The sequence below is a fragment of the Rana temporaria genome, chromosome 5 (genome assembly GCF_905171775.1).
Source record: "Rana temporaria chromosome 5, aRanTem1.1, whole genome shotgun sequence".
NCBI lineage: Eukaryota > Metazoa > Chordata > Amphibia > Anura > Ranidae > Rana > Rana temporaria.
Window position 1 is genome coordinate 333,683,619 of NC_053493.1, and position 21,815 is coordinate 333,705,433.

General features: G+C 45.5%; 1 protein-coding gene across 1 annotated transcript in view; it reads right to left on the bottom strand.

Annotated features, from left to right (window-relative positions):
* PPP1R42 (protein phosphatase 1 regulatory subunit 42) overlaps positions 1-21,815 on the bottom strand; it is a 58,152-nt gene that overhangs the window by 13,499 nt on the left and 22,838 nt on the right. The window contains exons 6-7 of the mRNA XM_040354357.1: positions 7,761-7,878; positions 7,449-7,577 (exon numbers count right to left, since the gene is read on the bottom strand). Coding sequence (XP_040210291.1) covers positions 7,449-7,577; positions 7,761-7,878 — 247 coding nt within the window. The remainder of the gene's footprint in view (positions 1-7,448; positions 7,578-7,760; positions 7,879-21,815) is intronic.

Genomic DNA, 21,815 nt, shown 5'->3' on the forward strand with positions numbered 1-21,815 from the left:
GTATCATGTTCGCAGCCTCTGTCTGCCTCCTTTATCATGTCCGCAGCCTCTGTCCACCTTCTGTATCATGTCCGCAGCCTCTGTTCACCTCTTGTATCATGTCTGCAGCCTCTGTCCGTCTCCTGTATCATGTCCGCAGCCTCTGTTCACCTCCTGTATCATGTCTGCAGCCTCTGTCCGTCTCCTGTATCATGTCCGCAGCCTCTGTCCGTCTCCTGTATCATGTCCGCAGCCTCTGTTCACCTCCTGTATCATGTCCGCAGCCTCTGTTCACCTCCTGTATCATGTCCGCAGCCTCTTTCCGTCTCCTGTATCATGCCCGCAGCCTCTGTCCACCTCCTGTATCATGTCCGCAGCCTTTGTCCATCATGTCTGCCAAGATGGGAGTCATAGGAGGAGTAAGATGTGTGTGGACTATAGAGAGGAGACTATAGAACAAAACCAGAGCTGGAGCCGTCTGACTGAGCCCTGCATGGTGCATCTGAGAGGAGGTCTGAGATAGCGCCGCCAGGCCAATCTAAGTGGGGGGAGGGGGTTGCTGATGTAAGGGGAGAGTGAATACAATAATGTAAGGAGGCACTGTTATAAAGGTTTCCCCAATATTATTAACCCCCCTCCGTTTCCTTAGTATATTCACTCTGCAGAAGGTGGTCTCTAGTCACTAGAGCTCCCCCTTACATCAGAGTTGCCCCTTAGATCATGATCTGCAGCGTTCCCCTTTACATAAGAGTTCCCTTTCACTGTAAGGGGGAATCTCAATGCCCAAGAGGGTTAAGGCAGTGGTGGAAAATAATGGTGGCCACACAAAATATTAACACTTTTGGATCCAATTTGGACATTTTCACTTAGGGGAGTACTCACTTTTGTTGCCAGCGGTCTAGACATTAATGGCTGTGTGTTGAGTTATTTTGAGGGGGCAGCAAATTGACACAGTTATACAAGCTGTACACTCACTACTTTACATTGTAACAAAGTGTCACATCTTCAGTGTTGTCACGTGAAAAGATATAATAAAATATTAACAAAAATGTGAGCTGTGTACTCACTTTTGTGAGATACTATATATATATATATATATATATATATATATATATATATATATATATATATATATATATATATATATATATATATATATATGTATATATAGATATAGATCTATCTATCTATCTATCTAGATATATATATATTATTATTATTATTATATAGCGCCAACAGTTTGCGTAGAGCTTTACAACATGGGGGCAGACAGTACAGTTACAATACAAATCAATACAGGAGGGATCAGAGGGCCCTGCTCGTTAGAGCTCACAATTTAAAAGGGAGGGTCAAGTGGAACAAAAGGTAATAACTTTGGGGGATATCGGCAATAATAATAATATCCACACCGATTTAAAAAAAAAACATAAGCAAATCAAACCCAACTACATATAGATGCATTAAATTGCATTGGCATACCGTATGTCTTCACTGAGGTTAATGATTTTCTTTGCTACCGATCGTTGCATTTGGCTTTGTTTACGATCACTTATCATCTGAGCCATAAACATATACCTTGCTTTTTCCTTGTCCAAATATTCGGTATTATTATACAGAACAGGAAGTAGGGAGCCGGGATGCTCTCCATTATCTGTTTACACAATAAACAATAAAAAAAAAAATATGGCTGCATTGATCATCAGAGGTGTAATTATAACATTAACGTCTTCTTCGCTACACCTAAAAACAATAGTAAGCAGGCAGAGGACATTTACTGGTCAATGGATAATTTCAGGACAGCTCAACTAAACTCATCTATTTAACATCTATCTGTTTCCCAAAGGCATTCAAGGCATGCGGGGAATGATAACTGTCAACGTTGCTTTTGCTCTTGACCGAATTGTCAAGCTATCAAATGTCTGGTGTCTTAACTGATCACATGTGCAGCACCATGCCAACTGCAGATCAAGCAGAGGCTAATGCCTCGTACACATGATCGTGATTCCTGGAAGGGAAAAGTGCGATGTGAGCTTTTTGTCGCGAATTCTGACCGTGTGTATGCTCAATCGCACTTTTTCTGTGAGAATTCCGGGCAAGAAAAGATTGGGAGCAGGATCTCAATTTTCGCGACAGGAAAAATTCCTATCAGGAATCGCGATCGTCTGTATGCAATTACGACGTTAAAAAAATGCGCATGCTCAGAATCAAGCAGAAGAGCCGAACTGCCTATTGAACTTCATTGATCTTGGCTCGTCATACGTGTTGTACGTCACCGCGTTCATGACGTTCGAAATTTCGTCCAAGATTAGTGTGACCGTGTGTATGCAAGACAAGTTTCAGCCGTTTTCCTGCTAAAAAAAACCTGCGGTTTTCTTGTCGGAAATCGCGATCGTGTGTACAAGGCATGAGATTGCAGATTCCTTGGCTGTAAAGAATTGGAGGGTTTAGCTGTACTTTAAGGCTGCATTCACACTATAGCGTACTGAATCGCGGCGTTTTGTCCCGCGAATTGCGGCGGAAAATAGCGGCGTTTTGTACCGCGATTCGCGGCGACAAAACCCCGCGATTGTGAATGCAGCCTGTGACCCCCTCTATGGAGATGGTTCACATCTCCTAGCCGAACGCCGAAAGACGCCTGAAAAAAAGGTCCGGGACCTTTTTTCAGGCGGCAGGCGTCCGGCGTGGAGATGTGAACCATCTCCATAGAGGGCAATGCTAAAGCATCCCTCTGGCGTGTCGGGGCGGCAGCGGCGTTCACACTACAGGCGTATATACGCCTAGGTGTGAACGGGGCCTAAGACATACTGGGCGTCAATAAAAATGGAATGAAAATGTCCCCATTCTAGTGGTCACTTTTCCATTTCAAGTTTAACCCTCCTGACGGAATTCCTGAGTGCGGCTCGTGGTTAAATTTCAGTACCATTAGCGGTAACCCCGAGCCACACTCGAGATTGCATTGCAGAATCCTAGTGCACCGGACTTACCTTGTCCCCAGGATCCTGCAATGTCCCCCCCGCTGTGTCCTCCGCCGGATCATCTGTCAGATGTGTTCCGGGCTCCGTTCCCTGCCAGCGTCGTGACTCATGGTGGCGGAGCCCGGCGGCAAATTCAAAAAGTACAAAAAACAAAACACTGTATGTCTTACAGATTACATTACTGTCTCAAATTATTTCACCTCCCTTTTTCACAGCCCTGCATGCACTTTTATATTATATATACTGTTCTTTCAGCCTGGAAACTTGGGAATGTCCATAGCATCCAAAAAGTGTCCCTTTACGCCAAAGGTGCTTTTAAACCAGCTAGAAAACAGCGATAGTAAATAGGAATTGTAGAAATGAGCGATAGTGAACTGTGGGAAAATTCATGTTATTATTATTATTATATTATTTTTTTATAATTATTTATAGTAATTTATTATATTATAATTTATGATTTTGTGTTTTAAACTTTCATACCTGGGATGTCTACTAGACTCTTGTTTGGACAGATTTAAGTGTGTTATTCCTAAGGCCGGGTTCACACCTATGCAAATTGAATGCGCCTTTCCCTGCATTCAATTCGCATAGCAGGAGAATGTGACTGGCTCTCTATGGAGCCGGTTCATATATCTCTGGAGTGGGTCCGGTGTGCCGAAAAACACATGCCTTTTTTGCTGTGTTTCAGGTTCTATTCAGCCCAGAATTCCTGCTAAAATCGGACCTGAACCGGTGAACCAGCACGCACCGAACCCCTGCCGTGAGCCGCATGCGGGGACAGTGTGAACCCGGCCTAAGAATTACAGGCCTACAATATAAAATGCCAAATTTCTATGCAAAACAATGTACCGCTTTAAGATTCAAAAATCTGACATACCGTATTTATCGCGGTATAACGCGCTCCCGCGTATACCGCGCACCCCTAAAGTGACCCCCAATCCTGTGGAAAAAAGTTCTTTTTGTACTTACAGTTTTGGTGTCTTGCGCGGCGTCCATCGGCGGCCTCGTCGGGTCTGGCGTCCTTCTGCGGCTTCGGGTGTCCTTCTGCGGCTTCGGTGTCCTTCTGCGGCGGGTCCGGTGTCCTCTTCGGCGGGTCCGGTGTCCTCTTCGGCGGGTCCGGCGTCCTTCTGCGGCGTCCTCGCGTCCTCCCCGCTCGTTTCCCGCGCCGAGTTTTGAATACTGCGCCAGCATATAAAAAAGCGCAGTACACTCGGGCAGGCTCGGCAACTGTCGCGCTCACGTCCTGTACGTCCAGGACGTGACCGCGGAAGAAGCCGAGACTGACCGACTATACCCGAGTGTACTGCGCTCGGTATATGTCGGCGCAGTATTCAAAACTCGGCGCGGGAAAGCGGGTATCGGCGTATATGGCGCACCCACGATTTTGCCCTGATTTTCAGGGCAAAAAAGTGCGCGATATACGCCGATAAATACGGTAATCATACCACTAGGGAAGCTACGAGAAGCAGGTGAGCAATTTCCCTCTCTTGCTCTTCTTACTATAAGGCCTCATGCAAACTGGACGTTAAAATAACCTTATAAAAACGTGAGTAGCTTTGCAGTGAGTTTTTCAACGTTTTTGCAATAGCGTTTTTTAGCGTTTATTAGTCTTCAATGGATTGAAAACGTTCAAAAACGCCACGTTTTCGAGCGTTTATCAACGTTTATCAGCGTTAGAGCATTTTTACAGCTGAAAAATGTCTCTCAGAACCCACTAGTTTTTTTTTTTTTACTGCTCAAAAATGCCACTGCCCAAAACTGCTGATAACAGCCTATGTGTGCATGGACACATAGGATAACATGATGGAGAGTTTAATGACTGTAGAAAAAAACATCTACAGCCAAAAACAGCTGCTGTAAAAACATCAAAAAGCATCCCGTGTGCATGAGGCCTAAAAGGAAAAAACGCTTACCAGCCTGCGTGACAATAAAGCAGGGGAAATGAAGATCCTTTATCTTATATAACTGCTTACAAGTTAAAAATGCAGACATCTGGGGTTGTATTTGTAAAAAAAAATTGCAGAGCTATTTGTTCTGTGAAACTGCATGTACATTTGTTCTGTGCGAATGGGGACAAAAACAAATGCTATTTTACCTCCAAGTTAAATGTTGTTCATTCATAACGGAGTGAATCAGGAAAATACAGAATTATGGCCACTAGATGGAACTGAAGATCATAGGAAAAAAATATATAAGTACTTTGATAGCCAGTTCCACCTAGTGGCCATAATACTTTTTTTTTCTGATTTACTTTATTCTTAACAAAAAAAAAAAAATTCAATGTACAGAGAAAATAGCCCATTAACATTTGTTTTGGCCCGCATTTGCACTGAATGAATGTACAAGAAGTTTCACAGGATGGATCGTTCTACAAATTTCTTAATGAATACACCCTCTAGAAATGCTCTTAAAGTGATACCAAAGAAAAAAGAAAACAAAACAAACACGTTTTTTTGGGTCCCGCAGCCGGTGCTCCTGGCTCCTCCCCTACTTAATTCCCCCCCCCCCCCCAGCTCCCTCCTCTCTGGCTGTGATTGACAGCAGTAAGAGCCAATGGCTCATAGCTGTTATTACTAAGCCGATGAGGAGGGAGAGAGCCAGGAGAAGAGCTGCTCTGGTGCACATCGCTGGATCGTGAAAAGGTTTTTTAACTTCATGCATAGAATGAACCACTTTAACTGCAGCAACCTTCACTCCAAGACACATCACCTGAATGTTGAGCCATTCTGGCATCTTCATGGTCATGCTTAAGCTTTCCTGCTCTCTCACTTTGCATACATTACCTTCCGCACCAATTTTGCCCCATCATTAGGATGGGCTTCTTTACTGGCCCATAGAAAGGTGTGGAGGCCGAATAAAACATGCAAGCTTTAACACTACGGGGTTGATTTACTAAAACTGGAGAGTGCAAAATGTGGTGCAGCTGTGCATGGTAGCCAATGAGCTTTTAACTTCAGCTTGTTCAATGAATTTGGAAAACCTGGAAGCTGATTGATTTCAATGCAGAGCTACACCAAATGTTGCACTCTCCAGTTTTAGTAAATCAACCTCTATGAGTGCAAGAGCTCCATTGATCGAAATGTCCTGGGTTTTGTCAGTACTGGCAATGTGCTGTATGTTTTTTCTAGCTAGGGTTGGCAGGAACCCCCTTCCCCTCCCAACCAGTAGGATAGTTTCTCCACTAGATTGCTGGGTTATGGAGTCTATTCTGTTCTGTGGTAGAATACAAGAGTCTACAAAAAGTCTGCTAGTATAATAAGTGTCAAAAATGCTTGAAGTTTTGTGGCACAATTTAACCATTTAGGATGGGGTTAAACTGTGGCCCATAATATGATCTGGAGATAGACTACCACTTGCCGACCGCCGCACGAACATTTATGTCGGCAGAATGACACGGACAGGCAAATGGGCGTACAGGTACGTCCCTTTAAATTTGCCGCTGTGGGGGCACGCGCGCCCCTGCCGCGAGCTCCGTGACCATGCCCGCGGAACCCGCGGACTCAAAGTCTGCCAGTGTCCCGCGATCGTGTTACGGAGCTACAGAACGGGGGGATGTCTGTTCTGTCTAGTGACAGGACACTGACCATCTGCTTCCTGTCATCGGGAGCAGCGATCAGTGTCGTGTCACAGTAAGCCCCGCCCCCACACTGTTAGAATCACTCCCTAGGACACACTTAACCCCTTCCTAGCCCCCTAGTGGTTAACCCCTTCACTGCCAGTCACATTTATACAGTATTCAGTGCATTTTTATAGCACTGATCGCTGTATAAACGTGAATAGTCCCAAAATAGCGTCAAAAGTGTCCGACATAATGTTGCAGTCACGATAAAAAACGCTGATCGCCGCCATTACTAGCAAAAAAATAAATGTATTAATAAAAATGCCATAAAACTATCCCCTATTTTGTAGACGCTATAACTTTTGCGCAAACCAATCAATAAACGCTTATTGAGATTTTACCAAAAATATGTACAGGAATACATATCGGCCTAAACTGAGAAAAAAATAGCTTTTTTTAAAAAAAAAATGGGGATATTTATTATAGCAAAAAGTACAAAATATTGCTTTTTTTTCAAAAAATAAAAACCGCAGAGGTGATCAATTACCACCAAAAGAAAGCTCTATTTGTGGGGGAAAAAGGACGTCATTTTTGTTTGGGAGCCACGTCGCACGACCGCGCAATTGTCAGTTAAAGCGACGCAGTGCCGAATCGCAAAAAGTGCTCTGGTCAGGAAGGGGGTAAAAAAATATGTACTGCTGCTTGGTACGAAGGGCAGACTAAAGCGAAGTAGACTAACTAAAATGACAGACTTGAAAGTTATGTGGAATACACTGGAGAACAGAATACTGAAAAGGGAAATGAGGACACCTAAACCAAGAGGAAGATAAAATGACCAACATATGAAATACCCGTGCCAAATGCATGAGTCAGCATGTACAAGGAACATACACAACTGTCTTAAAAACGTTATTATCGTTTAATACTTCACATACATAGCTGCTGGTAAACTAATTGTCCGTCCATGGCTTCTTCCCTGCTTTTCTTTCTGGCATCCTTCGAGGCTTTCCAGTTAACCAAGAACTGTCTGGCTGTTTCTTTTATTTCTTTACCATCCAGGATTTCTGTCAAAATGAGAGTTGGTCACGATTACAAACAATTACAATGCAGCAATAAATCAGGAGAAGACATTGGCCTGATCAGCATCTGCAACGGTCAGATCTACAATACTGGGAAAAGGTAGAACTTGGGCTTACAAATATAGAGATCTATCTGAAAGTTTGAAAATTGTATATATCTTCATTTACCCAATGTCTTTGAAATGACAATAACTTTATCTCTGTATTTTGGCTTTTGGCAAATTGGGTTTCCACTCAGATCCATTCTCCAGAGCTTTGGCCATGTCCTCAAGACCACCTCCAAGTCCTGTAAAAAAGACAAACAAAATCAAAGGAAAGCTATACATTTAAAGTGGTTGTAAACCTCTGTAAAGAAAAATATACATAGAATATCCATCTACACTATATTGTCAAAAGTATCTAGAATGACGGCTCTCATAGGATTGAATTGCCATTCATAAGGTTGGGAGGATGATAGGCCCGCCCAGTTCGGGAGCATGATCCTTTGATTGACGGTTGCTAGGGTATATTAAAGACAATCGCAGGCCGTCAATGTGCTTCCAACCCCACTCTGAAGAAGTCCCTGCACATTAAGGACGTAACGCGTACAGGGGGGAGGAGTCGCGTCTGACGTCACCCGTGACCATCGCTCAGGTTGTATACAACCTATATGCTGGCTTTATCCACACTCGGTGTTGAGTGCTTTTTTTTTGTGAATAATTTTTTTCTTCCATTAATATGTTATCCTGTGGAGATCAAATGGCCTGCTGATCTGGAACATCACCCCAGGTGTGGGTTCTTTTTTTTGGCATATTGACCTGTTTCAGGTCGAATTAATGAGGTAAGAGGCTACATTGTCTGTGGTGGAGGGATCTGGATCACTACGTCATTGTCCAGTCTGCTGTTTCACTTGGGACTTTGTTTGTGCTTCATACTATTATATGTGCATCAAGTGTGATTCTTGGATGCTTTACCTCCAGAACCATTTTTTGGAAGTTTATTCAAGGACTGCTATATTCTTGTTTGTAATGAATTTTTTTTTGCGCTGCACTATTTTTGACTTATTTGCTTACATGAGGTTTTTATCTGAATTACCTAAGTGTTGGCTTGCATTCACTGATATATTGTACAATTTTTTCTGTGCTGAATACTTTATATATATTTTAAAAGTATTGGGACACCTGCCTTTTACACGCACATGAATTTTAGTGGCATCCCAGTCTTAGTCCATAGGGTTCAATATTGAGTTGGCCCACACTTTGCAGCTATAACAGCTTCAACTCTTCTGGGAAGGCTGTCCACAAGGTTTAGGAGTGTGTATGGGTATGTCTGACCATTCTTCCAGAAGCGCATTTGTGAGGTCAGGCACTGATGTTGGACGAGAAGGCCTGGCTCGCAGTCTCCGCTCTAATTCATCCCAAAGATGTTCTATCAGGTTGAAGTCAGGACTCTGCGCAGGCCAATCAGATTCCCCCAGCCCAAACTCGCTCATCTATGTCTTTATGGGCCTTGTTTTGTACACTGGTGCGCAGTCATGTTGGAACAGGAAGGAGTCATCCCCAAACTGTTACCACAAAGTTGGGTGCATGAAATGTCTCGGTATGCTGACGCCCTAAGGCCTCGTACAGACGAGAGGATATCCGTTGGAAACGGTCCGCCGGACCGTTTCCAGCGGACATTTCTGCTCCCGATTTTGATCTGATGGGCTGTACACACCATCAGATCAAAATCCCCGCGGAAAACATACGCGGTGACGTGCCGCGCCGTCGCCGCGACGATGACACGGCAACGCGAGCAACCCTGGAAGGTAAATACTTTCACGCATGCGTCGAATCACTTCGACGCATGCGAGGGATGGGGAACGCTTGGACTTATCCGGTGAGTCTGTACAGACGACCGGATCAGTCCAACGGACAGGTTTCCAGCGGATAGATTTCTTAGCATGCTAAGAAATTTTTATCCGCTTGAAAACCATCGGCTGGAGAAATCTCCGCCGAAAAATGGCCGCTAGGCCCTACACACGACCAGATCTATCTGCTGGAACTGATCCGCGGATAAATCCCAGCGGACAGATCCATGATTAAGCACTAGCAAGAGTGCGAAACTAGTCGGCTGTCCTGGTTTATGGTTGTGGTGATTATGCATGTTCCTGCTTGAAAAATAAAAGACAACTTTTTTGAAAAGTTATTTCGGAGTGCGGCTGTCCATCTCCTTCCTCCTATTGCTACTGGTCTATACGGATACCAGACAATCCCAGAAGATGCCCCACCCCCCTCCCAGCTCACAGCAGGTGCCTGACAGCCTCAGCTGTGCATGTTTCCCTATGAGACTGTTTAGGGAGTGTGTCCTTTCCCTGAACTCATGTCTCAGATTACACTCATCTCTCCTCTCTGTGCAGTGCAGTGTGTGACATTAGACCCCATCACCTGCCTGCTGGAGCTGAGGAACGCTGTCCAAATTCCGTACTTTGAATGGCTGTAGAGGAGAGGAGCGGCAGATAAAAAGGTACAACTTATGTAAGAGGATTTGTTTCATCTCTGTGTATTGCCTGAGGCTAGTCACTTCACTGGGTACATGTAAGGGTTTACCACTTTAAAACAGCCTACGTCGACCACACGAGTCTGTTCATGATAGGGGTTCATATTTTAAAGTTGTTTGGTTTCCATGTAAGTATATGCATAGGGCTATATTTAACCTTGTTTTAAGAAAAATTACATAGCAATTCCAAGCAACATGGGAAATCAATCACAAAAGTCCTATTGTTACACAGAAGTATGGCAGCTGTGATTAACGATAGTCACATGCAGCTCAATATTCCTATGGGCGGAACAAAATAAATACAACAGATTCTCCTTCCAGTGTGGATGGAGGAATTGTGATTATACATCAGACAGGAGGCTCATATCTTATGCATTATCTTTCTTTAATAATGCCCATAGCAGAAATACAGTAAACATTTATTGTAACTTAAAAAATTCAAAGAACTACCCTTCCCAGCAGTCCCTGGGCCAGTGTAGCCCCTCCCAGACCGTAGCCTATATAAGGGACTGTCTGAGGTAACCTATTCCTCTTTCTTTCTGCTCATAGCCAGAACTCAGATAAGTACATTACTCTATGTTTATAATTTTTATGTAGGCTTGCTTGTTATTTGGTTATCAGCAGCCTTTTTTTAATTTGTGTAGATCCTAATGTCACATCGTCTTTCCACAGGGTGCTGGGGATCCCCCCCCCCCTCCCACCCCGGCTTTTATTACAGCTATGGAGGTTTTTCCCTCCTCCGCTATTCCCTTCAACTTCCACCTGTATCTGTATATACCCTCTGATCCCCTCAGACCTTCATCTGTGTGTTGTTCTATCAACCTTCTGTCTTATGAAGCACAACTGATATTTCTAAATATGATAAACGTTTAATTTTTGCTGTATGTTTTTCCCACTTTGCTATCTGTGCCACCCGTTTTGTAGAGAACGCGGTTTCCTCTGATGTGTACATCTTACAGTCATTGGGCTTCTTTATTTGTTTATTTTACAATATACCGCTGCTTTGCTTCTTTTGTTTCCCCCTGGTGCGCTCTGCACACTGCTCGTTTTCTGACTGGAGGTAGGACTGCGCTATTTTAACATCTCGGCGCCTTTTTTCCTACCTCCCTTCTTCTCCTCAGAGCGTCTCATCTCTGAGGGGGGCGTGGCGGTGAGGATCTCCCTGCACCAATCGCGCTATTGTCGCAAATCGACGGCGCCATTGCTGCGGACCTGTCCTGGGGACCCCATCCTCCGTGTGCTAGGCCGTCTCTCCCCATCGCCGCCACGCCAGGGTGCGGGCGGCTGTATGGTTGGAACTCTGTGTAGATCTCACTGATCTATGCGAATCACGTTAGGCCGTAGTCTCGCGAGACTACGGCCCCGAGCCTCACGTCTAGCTCCCCTTGTGGTGGGGAATATCTCCCCTCATCTAACTTCTGTCACTCACACCTAGCTGGTGGGGAATTCCTCCCCTCCCCTGCTTCTGTCACTCCTTCACCTTCAGTTACATTAAACATCAGTTCTTGTTCTGGGAATTTATTCCCCTGTAGTCTATTCTACATATAATGAATATATTAATAGATGTAAATAAATAATAAATTTAAATAGTTATACGAATGAATAAATTATTGACTTATTAAATAAATATAAATAAATCAATGAACATAAATGTCTATAAATAAATAATTTATACAATCTATATGATTGAATAAATAAATATATAAATATATATAATAAACAAATTTTAAATATAAACTATTAAACTATACTTTATATATAATTGAATAAATAAATACATATATATATATATATATATATATAAATAAATAAACAAATTATAACAATAATTGAATGAATTATAGAAATTACTATACAAGTTATAGTACATAACTTCCGTATCTTCCTGTGCTGCACGGCCGTGCTGTCCGCAGACAGCTGACTCCTCTCCTGTGGCTGGCGACAGATCCTTTACTCCCTACTGGTGCCACTGAAGTGGTGGACGCAGCCCTGGAAGGCCCTACCTACCTCAGTGCTGCACTGGTTCCTGAGCTGGTCGGTAGGTCCGTCCAGACTACCAGGGCATCAGTTGTTCCAACCCACATGCACCCCTATGTCCGGATCTCCCGGCAAGGATATAACGCCCCTGAGTAGGGCATGGCGTCCCGTATGCGCCGTCACATTAATGTGGCCGCCGGGCCCCCCGGCAGGGGAAGTAATTAACATGCCCCAGGCAGTACCCTCCCAGGACTGCCGACCCATTGACTCCCCGACAGGGGAAGTAAATAACATGCCCCAGGCAGTACCCTCCCAGGACTGCCGACCCTCTGACTCCCCGGCAGGGGAAGTACATAACATGCCCCAGGCAGTACCTTCCCAGGACTGCCGACCCACGGACTCCCCGGCAGGGGAAGTAAATAACATGCCCCAGGCAGTACCCTCCCGGGCCTGCCGACCCACTGCCTTCCCAGACTCCAATCGACCCCTGAGCCTCGGGGAGATGCACATGCAGAGGCAGCGATCCGCTAGACGGACTGAGCCAGACTCCTCGTGGACTCTTCCAGAGTCGTCCGCGGAGTACGAGGCGGCTAACACCTTTGAGTCTGAGGATGAAAATGATGATGATAATGATGATGATTATGTGAGCAGTGGGCACATGGCGCTCCATGACGACGCCAACCCTAAGTCCCAGGGTAAAACCTTATTGGACTCTTGTGGAGTACCATTTTTCGATCAGGAGGTGATTGGCCACCCACACTCCGGTGACTGGGCACCTCTACCTGAGGTGATCCAATAGATCGAATGCTGGACCCGGAGATCGATCGGTACGCTAACCGGACAAGTTGAGGGTGGAATACTCACCCTTCCATTACCAAATACGGTGGTGCTCACTCCAGAGGTGGATCCCATAATCATTCAGTATTCCAGGAAGGGAATAGAGAGGGCCTTTGGGACCTCACAGTACTGGGTCTTAGATCTCTGGACCTATCACCTAACCCTACGCCTTAGTGAGCAGGCTACCGCCTCTGTAAGCCGGTTGACCTAGCACAATGGGATCACGCTAATTGATGATATCTTTAAGACGGTAGGACAAATGGAGTTATATTACCAGGCGTATACCTGGTTCACCATCCCATTCGGTTTTTCAAACCTAAACACTGTCCTAATGGACAACAGGTTGCTAGACCTTGGACCAAACAGCCGATAGTAGAGATGGACCCGCTCTCTTTGAACTTCCTCAACAACATCTTCCCGATCAGGAAGAAGAAAGGCGGTTTTTCGTCCGGTGGGAGCTTGAGAAATCTCACCAACTTACTGCCCTGTGGAACAAGGGTGAGGTTGAACATCTACTTGAACGACCTACTTCTAATGGCTGGTTCCCCTCGCCTAGCGAGCGAACACGCCTCCTGGATGGTCGGATCGCTTCGCGATCTGGGACTCCTCATAGATCACGAACACCTATTATCTCCCCATTTCAGGAGATAGAGTTTTTGGGGTTCTTGGTGGACACCAACCGAGCGATCCTTCGGCTACCCATACCCAATTAGCCGCCATCCGCAAAGACATCAGTATCATGCTGGGCAGCAGCGGGTGTCCTTACGCGGACTGACTCGCTTAGTCGGCCTGTTCCCGGTGTCAATCCAGGCCACTCTCCAGCCCCTCTTCACTGTCGAACCCTCCAGAGACTCGAGACTCTACATCTTCGCTAGGGGCTTCGCTATACAAACTAAGTGAAGCCATGGTGGACCTACGGTAGTGGTTACGTCATGCCGTCAAACGGAACGGCGAGACATTTTCAACTCCTCACCGGATTTCGTCATAGGGTCGGATACCAGCCGCCTCGGCTGGGGTGCTCGGTGCAGTCCCTCGTCCTCCGGTAGGACGTGGTCCGTAGAGAACCCTCGGCTGCACATCAACACGTACACCCCTGACGGCCTTTTTTGCCATCGGAAGTCTGTTGCCACGCACGTCCATCTGCTGTGTGCTATTGCGTTCGGACAACGTACCCGCAGTCCGGTACGTCGATCGCTTGGTGGGCCCCTGATCCAGAATCCTAGCGGATCTAGTAAGACTTCGGGCACTTCTGCCTGGAATGCAACATCGTCCCGATTGCGGGATATGCCACAGACTATCCCTATAGGGTGGCAGATTGGATTCTCGTTACCTGACCGATTCCAACGATTGGCGACCGCACCGGTCAGGGTCCCTGATCCTCGCTCACTTCGCGGATCCTTCTCTATGGACCTGTTCGTTCCCCGTATCAACCACCAGTTTCCGCTCTCTTACAACCGGAGGCCGGATCCGGAGGCGCACCATGTGGACGCCCTCCACCAAACGTGGTCACAGGGGACACATTACGCGTTCCCTGTTCCCGGTGACCCTCAGGGTCCTCCTTCACTTAGCGAGCCGGAGGGCATCAGTCGTGCGGTTCACTCCGTGGTGGCCGACGCAGCCATGGTTTCCCCTCCTTCTGAGGATGACAGTGGAACTCCCCAGGTTGTTTCCTCATTCCCCCCACCTCCTCGCTGGTCCGAACGGGGATCTGCACCCTCTACTCACGAAGCACATCCTACCTCTCCTCACATGGTTAGTATCGGGGTTCCGGTCGCAGACTACGACCTTTCGGGAACAGCTAGGGATTCCCTGCCTTGGACTGGGCCCCGGGACTAGATCGGCATCTCGATCTACCTGGGGACTCTGGGTTACTTGGTGTGATCAACGACGGGTCGACCCCGTTCAAGCGCCAGGGTCTGTAATAGCCAATTATCTGGCGGACTCTTTGGATCCGTTGGTGTGTCAATTTTGAAGGCGTTAAGTTTAAATCGCCCAATGTACCAGCACACTTGGGATTTTTCCAAGGTCATGATCATGTTCTCGGGCTGGGGGACGTTGACACTCTGTTTTGAGGTTACTGTCTTTCCATCATCGTGGGTCAGACGTCAAGGCTTTGGACATATCCAGGCGTCATTCCTCGCCTCAGAGACTCAAGTCTTTTTCAGTCGTGCGTTGGACCAGACGGTACTTCGATCGGTTTTCTACCCGTTCTTCCCCGCACATCCACAACTGTATGTGGTCCGCTGTCTACAGACTTATATGTCCTTGACGGCCTCTTTCAACTCCTCGTTTCCTACATTAATCCTCTCTTCCCGGTTTTGTCTGTGACTTACTATAGCGACGGACTGTTGTCAGCGACCGCTTTTCCGCCAATCCCGCTTTGAACAGGAGGTACACATATCTATGTCAGTGTTGTGGATTATTTTGATTGTTATTGGTCATATGCATTGTTATAGCTTTGAACTTGCATAAGATATGAGCCTCCTGTCTGATGTATAATTCGAGATTTTCCTAGCTTGTGACGGAAAATATTAATTATATGAAGACAGGAGGCGAGTATCTTCCCTCCCAACCCAACCCTGTCACGAGGTTGTCTCTCTCTCGTTCTAGACTGATGAACCACGCACCCTGCAAGTCGGAGGCTGGTACGCCCCGGGAGTTCGTTTTCACTATCCCCGTTGGGATTGCTGTCCGTTTTCGATCCATGGGTTTAGTTCAACGCAGATGGAGGTTCCTACTGCGTTCCAGATCCGGAGTCGGGATGCCGTTGACTGAATCCGTTGGTCCATGTTCTTGAGGACAACTGACCGGTCGGCTCCGAATGGTTTGGGTTTCCTATAGTCCCCGTTGGGATGAAGTTGGTCCGGATGAAGTTGGTCCGTGTTGGCCTTGTCCTTTCGTTTCCTCCAGATTCGGATGTTGTGTTTCGGTCGGAAGGTTCCCGGCAGCCGCGGAGATGTCTAATTGGACTTTCGGTTCCTGTTTACACTAATTTGCATGAAGAAAGAGGAATAGGTTACCTCAGACAGTCCCTTATATAGGCTACGGTCTGGGAGGGGCTACACTGGCCCAGGGACTGCTGGGAAGGGTAGTTCTTTGAATTTTTTAAGTTACAATAAATGTTTACTGTATTTCTGCTATGGGCATTATTAAAGAAAGATAATGCATAAGATACTCGCCTCCTGTCTTCATATAATTAATATTTTCCGTCACAAGCTAGGAAAATCTCGAATTGGAAGCTATTATATTCAGCAGCCATGACACCCAAATGAGTAGACGGTGTGCACACAATAGCCACTTAGAGCCATGATGGCAATACCATGGCAAAAGGTACACCTGTGGATATGTCAGTACCTCATTAACATCACGGTTTTCAATTACCTTTAGCCCTCGGTCCCACCAGTGCGACTTGTCATGCGATGTCTGCCGGGACCCACCGATCATTCTGAGGAGAGGCAGAACAGCGGTCTGCCTATGTTAACAAGACAGATCGCCGTTCTGCCAGAGGGGAAAATGGAGATCTTGCATTACTCCAAAGCAGGAACACAGGTCTCTATTTTCCCCCAGTCAAAGCACAGTCAGAAAGCACCCCCTAGGGACACACTTAACCCTTTAATCACCCCTGTTTTTAACCCCTGCTCTGCCAATGTCATTAGTACAGTAACAGTGCATTTTTTTAGCACTGATCACTGTAATGTCACTGGTCCCAAAAAAAAGTGTCCGATTTGTCCGCTGCAATGTCGCAGTCCCGCTAAAAATTGCTGATCGCCCCCATTACTAGCAATTTTTTTTTCATTTTTAATTAAATTACATAAAAATATTCCATGGTTTGTAGATGCTATAACTTTTGTGCAAACCAATCAATTTACATTTTTTGGGATTTAGGCCTGGATTCAGGTAGAGCGGCGTATCTTAGATCGGCGTAGCGCATCTCATTTGCGCTACGCCGACGTAACATAGAGAAGCAAGTACAGTATTCTCAAAGCACTTGCTCCGTAAGTTACGTCGGCGTAGCGTAAATGGGCCGGCGTAAGCCCGCCTAATTCAAGTTAGGAAGGTAGTGGGCGTGTAGTATTAAAATTAACCGTGACCCCATGTAAATGAATGGCCGAACGAACGGTGCATGCGCGCGCATGCTCAGAATCACGTTGCATATACTCCCTAAGATACGACGGCTCAATGTGTACGACGTGAACGTAACCTACGCCCAGCCCCATTCACGTTCGACTTACATAAACAACATAAAATCCGACAGCAGTTCCGACGTCCATACCCTAACATGACCGTGGACTTACGCGGCATATCATTAGATACGTCGGCGTAAGTCTTTGTGAATCTGGGCCTTAATTTTTTTGCAAAAATATGTAGAATACATATTGACCTAAACTGATGAAGACATCTTTCTACATTTTTTTCATTATTGTGTATGTTTTATAGCAGAAAGTAAAAAATACTGTTGTTTTTTTTCCCAAAATGCTGGCCTTTTTTTTGTTTATAGTGCAAAAAATGTAAACTGCAGATGTGTTCCAATACTACCAAAATAAAGCTCTGTTTGTGGGAAAAAGGGACATCAATTTAATTTGGGTACAGTGTCGCGCGACGGCGCAATTGTCAGTTAAAGCAATGCAGTGCAGTATCGCAAAACTGGCCTGGTCAGGAAGTTACATAGTACCGTATTTATCGGGGGTATACTGCGCGCCTGCGTATAACGCGCACCCCAAGCTTAAAAAGAAAAAAAAAGAAAAATAACATTTTTGCCCTGCGTCCATCGGCGGCCTTGTCCGGCGTCTGTCTGCGGCCTTGTGCGGGGTCCGTCCAGCCTTGTGGGTGTCCGTCTGCGGCTTCCTTGCGCAGGGTGCGTCTGAGGCTTTGGAGGTGTTCGTCTGCGGCCTACATCCAGGTGTCCGTCTCCGTCCAGCGTATCCGTCTATGTCTTTGGAGGTGTCCGTCTGCGGCCCAGCGTGTCCGGTGTTCGTTTTTGGATTTGGCGCGAGCCGAGAGGAGCCAGATTTCCTGTGTGTTCGGCTCCTCTCGAGTGGCTGCGGGCGGAACCGAGCCTAGCCGAGTGCGCAGTACACTCGGCTCGACTCTAGGCTGCGGCGGGCAGAGCCGAGCGTGGCTGAACCAAGCAGAGTGCGCAGTACACTCGGCTCGGCTCTAGGAGAGACAGCTGGGATCGGCGTATATCGCGCACCCACGATTTTCCCCTGATTTTAAGGGGAAAAAAGTGCGTGGTATACGCCGGTAAATACGGTAAGTGAGGTTGAAAAAAGACACAAGTCCATCAAGTCCAACCTATGTGTGTGATCATATGTCAGTATTACCTTGTATATCCCTGTTTGTTGCGGTCGTTCAGGTGCTTATCTAATAGTTTCTTGAAACTATCGATGCCCCCCGATGAGACCACCGCCTGTGGAAGGGAATTCCACATCCTAACCACTCTTACAGGAAAGAACCCTCTATGTAGTTTAAGGTTAAACCTCCTTTCTTCTAATTTGAATGAGTGGCCAAGTGTCTTGTTAAACTCCCTTTCGCAAAAATGTTTTATCCCTATTGTGGTATGGTATTTGTAAATTTAAATCATACCCCCTCTTAAGCATGTCTTCTCCAGAGAGAATACGTTCAGTGCTTCCAACCTTTCCTCATAACTAATATCCTCCAGACCCTTTATTATTATTTCTTTGTACTCACTCCATTCCCAGTACATCCTTCCTGAGGACTGGTGCCCAAACCTGGACAGCATACTCCAGGTGCAGCTGGACCAGAGTCTTGTAAAGCAGGAGAATTATTGTTTTATATCTGGAGTTAATCCCCTTTTTAATGCATGCCAATATTCTGGTTGCTTTGTTAGCAGCAGATTGGCATTGCATGCCATTGCTGAGCCTATCATCCACTAGGACCCCTAGGTCCTTTTCCATCCTAGATTCCTCTAGGAGGTTCTCCCTCCCCCAGTGTATAGATTGCATTTGACAATAAAACCTGGAAGCTGATTGGTTTCTATGCAGAGCTGCACCAGATTGTGTGCTCTCCGGGCCAGATTCACAGTCGAAATACGCCGGCGTATCTACTGATACTCCGGCGTATTTTCAAATTTGCCGCGTCGTATCTTTAGTTTGAATTCTCAAACCAATATACGACGGCTTTAGGCTTCGATCCGACAGGCGTACGGCTTTGTACGCCTTCGGATCGTAGGTGTAATACTTCGGCGCCCGCTGGGTGGAGTTTGCGTCGTTTTCCGCCTCGGGTATGCTAATTAGCAGTTTACGGTGATCCACGAAGCTAGGCGCGCTCGTCGCATTCTCTTACGTCGTCGCTAGTCGGCTTTTCCCGTCGTAAAGTTATGGCTGCTATTTCATGGCTTATATTTAGACCAGCCATGTTAAAGTATGGCCGTCGTTCCCGCGTCAAATTTTTTTTTTGCGTAAGTCCTCCGGGAATAGGAAAGGACGTAACGCACGTCGCCTTTCAAAAAATTACATCGGTGCGACATCATTTCGCGCAAAGCACGGCCGGAAATTACAAAACGGAGCATGCGCAGTACGTTCGGCGTGGGAACGCGCCTAATTTAAATGACACACGGCCCATTTGAATTAGGCGGGCTTGAGCCGGACGGATTTACGCTACGCCGCCGCAAGTTTACAGGCAAGTGCTTTGTGAATCAAGCACTTGCGCTGAAAACTTGCGGCGGTGTAACGTAAATGGGATACGTTACGCCTCCGGAATTGTACATGAATCTGGCCCCTAATCTTTAGTAAATCAACCCCAATGCCTTTCAGGTGCACAAAAAATGGAACTGCATTTAATAAAAAGGACATCTGCATTCAAAATCCCATTACTATGTCAATTATGGATTTGTTGTAAAAAAACAAAAGACAAAAAAATACCGGCACTTTTGTATGAGCAACACAGAAAACTATGTTCTGTAGTCAGTGTCATTTTCCCTGACCTCATCCTTCTAATTTTCACAACATATACTTAAAGAAAAATAGTTGTGTTTATTTTTGTGGTTTTTAGATTAATAATGTTCATCAGGGAAAGGAGAAAGTCATACATTACAAAGAAACGCACAATTTGTAGCACCAGCCTTTGATAAATCTATTGCTACTCTGAAGCATTTTTTACTAACTGCTACTCACTTGATAAATGACCCAGAACATGCTGGTCCCGGTGTATGTTTATCTTAGAATACTCTAATTCTGTGGTGAAATATGATTACTTCTTTGGACACGCTCTAGTTGTTTATTGCCTTCCTGTCTCTAATAAAGTGCTCTCACTTTCCAGCCTTTCAATAACTATTACTAGAGGGACCAGCGTCTTTTTATGCAGGCTCTACTTGATAAATGATCATGTCACGGCATCACTTAGAAGTTACTAAGAAATCACAAGTCATACACAGGGGATGTAACACTGGCAATAGCCTTCTCCCCTCCTAATACTGCCCATTATGAACTTGCATCTGAACAATGGAGTGTAATCCTTATTGGAAAAAATTCTCAACTTGGGATCCTTAACTAGGACTTCAGACAGCAATTTGTCACCGGCTTGACTGCTTGTCATAATCTCTGTGGGAAAAAAAAATCTATATGTTGTACCCTGGCCCTAACCCAGACAGGAAGAAAATGAATCCATCTTTTCATGATGCTCTTCCAATAATCAATACAGGGCAGAGTTTGAATACATTAAAGTCATCATGATGATAAAGCTATCTAAGTGGTAATCTGACAGCGTACCATAAAAACTAGATGCAATGAAATTAAAATGAATATAAAAAAGACATTTATACTTACCTGTAAAAACAAAAAAACAAAAAACAAAAGGAAGTGCAGCGCTGATAAATGATAAATTATAAAGTTCATGAAGATATATATAAATACAAGCTCATCCTAAATTAAAAAGAGAGCCAGAAAGAAAAATTAAGGAAGGTTGGTGTAATAGGAAAACAAAACTCCAAAAAAACACTCAGTGATAAGGGTTAGGTAAAAAAGTCCAGCATTAAATCTTGTGATGAAAACAGCTGCCAAGAAAGGTGATCAAGTGAACTCCAAGTTGCTGCTAATGGAATAGGTCTCCACACTGCACCCGTGAAATAAGACTGCCTGCTTACCAGAAGGAAAGACTGCTTTGCATCAGTCTCATGGAACATAGGGAAGTCAGGTCTCCCTGGAACCAATCCGTGTAATGATCAGAATGGAGTTCAGCGAAGGATCCGGGATAAATACATGAACGATAAGAAGGAAAGAACTCTCATAGCGTAATATGTATATCAAAAAGGTGGATTTAATAAGTATTGCACTTACAATTAGTTGATAGGAATGTGGCACAAAAGTACTAAAGACGGTAGTCTCTCCACTCCGATGCCTCTCGCTACTCGGACGAAAACACCGCCGGCGTTCAGGACGGAACGCGATGATGTCACGGCACCCTACGATCATTTCGTCTCGACAGGACTTCAACGGGGGATCATCCGGCTAATCCCCCGTTGAAGTCCTGTCGAGACGAAACGATCGTAGGGTGCCGTGACGTCATCGCGTTCCGTCCTGAACGCCGGCGGTGTTTTCGATATTCATATTACGCTATGAGAGTTCTTTCCTTCTTATCGTTCATGTATTTATCCCGGATCCATTGCTGAGCTCCATTCTGATCATTACATTTGCCAAATTACGTGGTTTTTCAGCTCTTTAATGCCACCATTTGGGCAACTTCTGCTATTGTTGTGTGATGCTTAGCATTGGTTCTGAGCATGCGTGTTTGTACTTCGGATTTTAGTCCGATGGACTTCTGTACACACGGTCAGATTATCCTCTATCGGACATGTGTTGTCGAAAAGTTTGAGAGCATGCACATCGAACATTTTTCCGTTGAAAAAACAAAAACAATAGTCCGGTGGAGCAT